Source organism: Diabrotica virgifera, chromosome 7 (assembly GCF_917563875.1).
Source record: "Diabrotica virgifera virgifera chromosome 7, PGI_DIABVI_V3a".
NCBI classification, from domain to species: Eukaryota; Metazoa; Arthropoda; class Insecta; order Coleoptera; family Chrysomelidae; genus Diabrotica; species Diabrotica virgifera.
The window spans coordinates 13,407,304-13,411,913 of NC_065449.1; the positions used below are offsets into that span (position 1 = coordinate 13,407,304).

A 4,610-nucleotide genomic window follows, 5' to 3' on the forward strand; every position below is an offset into this window, starting at 1 on the left:
AAAAAAGCTACAATTTAGTAATCTATCATTTTTTTCGTATCTCCAGTATTTTCGGAGATATTTTGAAGAAAACGATAAAAAATGCAAAATTGCAAAAAATCAATTTTTCTTTAAACTGCAACTTTTCTAAAATTATGCCTTTTAAATAGGTCAAACTTCTTGGGTGTACTGATAATATAAATATAAACCGAACTACAGAAAGGCGAAGACCAATTTTTAATTACAAGGGTAGTTACGGGGTTGTTATCACTGATTTTTTCGTAGAGAAAAACAGGTACCGACTTTTTTTTGATCATAAGTTGCTCAATTTTTATGCTAGAAACTTTTTATTATTTTTTTTTAAAGATCTTATTGTATTCTTAAAAAAACATCATGTAAGTTTTCCTGGAAAAATGCAAAGTTTTCCTGTTATTTGGCTTTGATTATTTCAAATTATACATTTGACGAAAAAAACTAATGCATAACCTTTAACATGCCGAACCTCGGTTTGTGTTGGTCGTAAAAATATTATAGAATACCAGTTTCGTTTGTGTTACTAAAAGATACAATTTTGATACCTACAGTTTTTTTATTAAATGCATATTTTTCGAGTTATTCTCAAAAAACCATCTAAAAAAGTCGATTTTTTCGTCGAAAAACTCTTACTTTCAACGACGAATAACTCGAAAAATATTAGTTTTACGAAGAAAATGTAAAACACATTTTTTTCTTAGAATTACTTTTTACATCAATTTACATGGTTAAAATGTAATAAAAAATTCCCACCCCCGAGATGGGGTGGCAACTACCCCTAAGATTTTAGCGTACAGCAGCATGATATAGAAAATGATCCTTGGACTATTTCCTACCTTCTGTGAAAATTTCAAGTAAATCCATGCTGGACGAAAAAATTGCGAGCCAGAATGCTTCATTTCCTCGACTAAATAAAACTCTAAAATTCTTCGCACTATATTTATGACCACTTATTACAATATGTATAAATAGGCCCTCTATTTGACAGCTCGACAGCGTTGCCACACCGAAGACGACGGACTGTTGAGATAAAGAGCGTATATGATTAAGCGTAAAAATAAAATCTCGATAATGGGTGCATTCAGCAGACGCAATCGCTAACTAATCGATTAGTAATCGATTTGTGATTTACATGCTAAATGTCACAATTTATGTGGCATTCAGCAGAAAATCACTAATCGATTAGTTAGCGATTGTGTCTGCTGAATGCACCCATTGTGTTTAAGACGAATTAAATTATAATCTAGATAATAGGCAATAAAAAGTATATTAAGAACAAAGTCGATAGATGTAGTTGCTAGAGACCTAAAATGATCAAGATCAAGCTTCCCTTATCGCTCAAAGAAGAAAAACAAAAACTAACCTAAAATAAATTTAACTGTCAAAAGTACACGTTTCTTATAAAACATAAATAAATAAATTAATTTTAAAATTAGTGCATTATCTTAGTTATAAAATATGGTTAAACTCAGAAAGCAAAGGAAACGGAAGAGATATATGCACAATATTAATAGAAAGCGACTAAGGAATAAATTGTTTAAAGAAGAAAATATAGGATGGTAAGTTCTAGCTAACGTTTATTGATTGTCTCAACTATTAACATTACAGTCAACTCTTGTTTATCCGCGAGCGGATTATCCGCTAGGCGGATTATTCGTGACTGTGTAGAAGCATTTTTTAATATCAATGAAAACATATTTTATAAACTAGATCTATGTAAGCACAAGTACTATCTTTACTATGTCAGATTTGTACTAATAAAAGTCAAAACATTTAACAGCAAACAATTTACCACAAAAAGCTGTGTTGTCCATTGACAACACTCCCTCAAATCTTGAAACACAGATGCTAAGTCTACAAATGGAAAAATATTTGCCAAATTTTTGCACACGACTGCGTTAGTTCCGCCTATAGACCAAGGTGTCATTGTGTCTATGAAGAGAAACTACAGAACAAAGTTACTTCTCTTAAAAATTGAATCAGGATATGACTTAAGATAAGAATTTTTGAAGTGATTCACTATTCTCAACTCTATCTACGAAATCGCATCTTTAGCAGTTGTGAAGTCATGGGGAAAATTGACAAGTTTAATGAACTCAGTTCCTGGGAAAGCGAATGTGGACGCAGGAAACCTGCATGTGTGGTTAGACTGTGATGCTACCAACCCAAAATTTGAGCATCTACTAACAGATAAAGTCATTTTAAGAAAATGTTAAGGAGAAAACGAGGAAAGTGAAGATGAATAAGAGGAGCTTGTACCTTGTTGTTCACGTGAATGAACTTCTAGAATACCTAGAAGACTAGGATGATGTGCTACTTGCTGAAAAACTGATGCTGCATATTATTTAGGTGAAACTACATTTTTATTTTTTCCATTATTGTATCTGAATTCCTGTTACAGCTTGTATGCGTTTTTTGTTATCTGTGACAACTGTGCCACTCAACCCCATGGATAAACAGGAGTTGAATGTATTTATGAAATAATTGTAGAAAAATATATGTATTCTTGTTTTTTCATTATATTTACACAAAATTTGTAGACCAAATACTTGAATTATTACATTAAGTACTTGGTTCAAAATCAAATTGTTGATGTCTTATGTTTATTGTATTATATTTACTCACATATAAGTTTAATGTTGTTTTTATATTTTAGTAAGGAAGTAAAACTATCATGGGAATCAAAAAAGTCCATACAAACTAATCTTAAAGAAATGGGTCTATCCTATGATCCAAACAAAACAATTGAAATTCCAAAAACAAAGAAACAAATAAAAAGTGTTCTATCTACAGGAGACAACAGTGCAACACAAGATGTAGAAGAGACATTGCCAGCACCTAAATCGCATGTGGCTGAAACATTAGAAGAAGATGCTAAAGCACCCAGAGAAAGGAAATTCAGGTTGCCGAAAAACCAAGTAGAATGGTTGTCCTATTTATTAGAAAAGTATGGAAACGACTATAAGGCTATGGAGAAAGACAAAAAGAACTACAACCAAGAAACGTGGAAGCAGTTAAGAAGGAAAATTAAAAGGTTTATGAGTATTCCAGAGCAATTTAATGAGTTTTTGAAAAATTGTAAAGTTCCTCCACAACTTGATACTAATTTATCGGACGATGAGTTATGAAGTTGTAGATTTTGTTAATAAAATAAAGTTTGTTGGTATTTTTAGGGTTGTTTATTTTTAAAAAAATATACAGGATGTTTGGTAAAGAATGGGCCATAGCTTAACTTTAGATTTCTGAGCTTAAAATAGATTGATTTAAGCTAACTTACCTTAGTACGAAAGTTGATAATAACCGAAATACAGGGTGTCTAAGTTTACTTTTATTTTATTTATTGTTGAATATTTCCTGGCAGATATGGGATAACAACACGAAATTTGGTAGGCAGGGGTTTTTTGAAACGAGAAATCTAAATTCGCCACCAAAATGATCTATTACCCAGAGGGCGCCCCGTATGTCTTTCAGCACTGATTTAATACATTCAATTTTTTATCCCACACACTACATACTTTTTGAATCAAAACTTTTGTTCTCTTAATATTTTTGCTTAAAAAAGGTATCTCGCTAAACTCAACTGTTTTCGAGATAAACGCATTTTAAATCTGCGAACAACATAATTTTTTGTATAATATCATTGTAGTTACACTCGAAAAATAAACTATATACCCGAAGTTACTATACACCCGAAATATATATAAATATAAACTTTAAGGGGTAATTCTGCATGAAAAAATAATGACTGCTTTATGCCCTCAAATGCTTCGTTTCCAAGGTACAGAATGTTGAATTTTTTCTTACAAACTGACGATTTATTCGTTGCTCTAAAACCGGTTGAGATATGCAAATGGAATTTGGTAGGTATTGCGCATTTTTTTGCATACAAATAAGAATTTTATATTCACCATTGGCGTGCATACGGGTATAAACATTTTAGATACATCCCTTAGTTTGTCGCACTTATTTAGAAACACCTTTTATTGATGAAGAACATGGATAATTGTTAAAGTAGCTAACTTTTTTTATTATACAACATAAGCAAATGAATTAAAGAAGAAAATGTTAAGAAAGCCTAAGGCTACAATTGAGTTTTAATTTCAATATTTTATCTATGCTATAATATTCCACAGAGTGTTCCGAAGTTTAAGGAAAAAGCATGTTTTTTATAAGCTAGGTATATTTTTGCCAACAATGTTCTTTTCGATAAAATACCTACTTACTTTTTGAGTTATTTGCGAAAAACCCTCTGAAAACGTGTTTTTTTTTATTGAAAAATAGGCAAACATTTTCACTCGCAAATAACTCAGAAAAGTATTGACTCAGTGAAAAAACTCAATAGAATGAAAGTTGCTGGGAATTATAGTTGATTTATCCATTTCCGGACTTATCTTGAACGGATTTTTTATCACCCCCCAAGTAAAATCAACCCTGGGCAAGTCCAATAATGAAGTAGAGGGCAAAAAGAACCTGAATCCAAATTTTCAATCAATTCATTGGTGACAGAAAATTACACGATATCGCCGTATTTTACGTTCAATTTCTGGCCTATGAAAAACCGCTGGCGAACTTCACATTGGTATACAAAACGTCAGGTC

The 4,610-nt window shown here is 31.5% G+C and overlaps 1 protein-coding gene across 1 annotated transcript; it reads left to right on the forward strand.

Annotated features, from left to right (window-relative positions):
• The first annotated feature begins 1,242 nt into the window (after nucleotides 1-1,242).
• On the forward strand, nucleotides 1,243-3,184 carry LOC126887668 (nucleolar protein 16). Its single transcript, XM_050655303.1, has 2 exons — nucleotides 1,243-1,571; nucleotides 2,669-3,184. Exons 1-2 carry the CDS (start codon nucleotides 1,471-1,473, stop codon nucleotides 3,138-3,140), a joined length of 573 nt encoding a protein of 190 aa, XP_050511260.1. The 5' UTR covers nucleotides 1,243-1,470; the 3' UTR covers nucleotides 3,141-3,184.
• The last annotated feature ends 1,426 nt before the right edge of the window (nucleotides 3,185-4,610 follow it).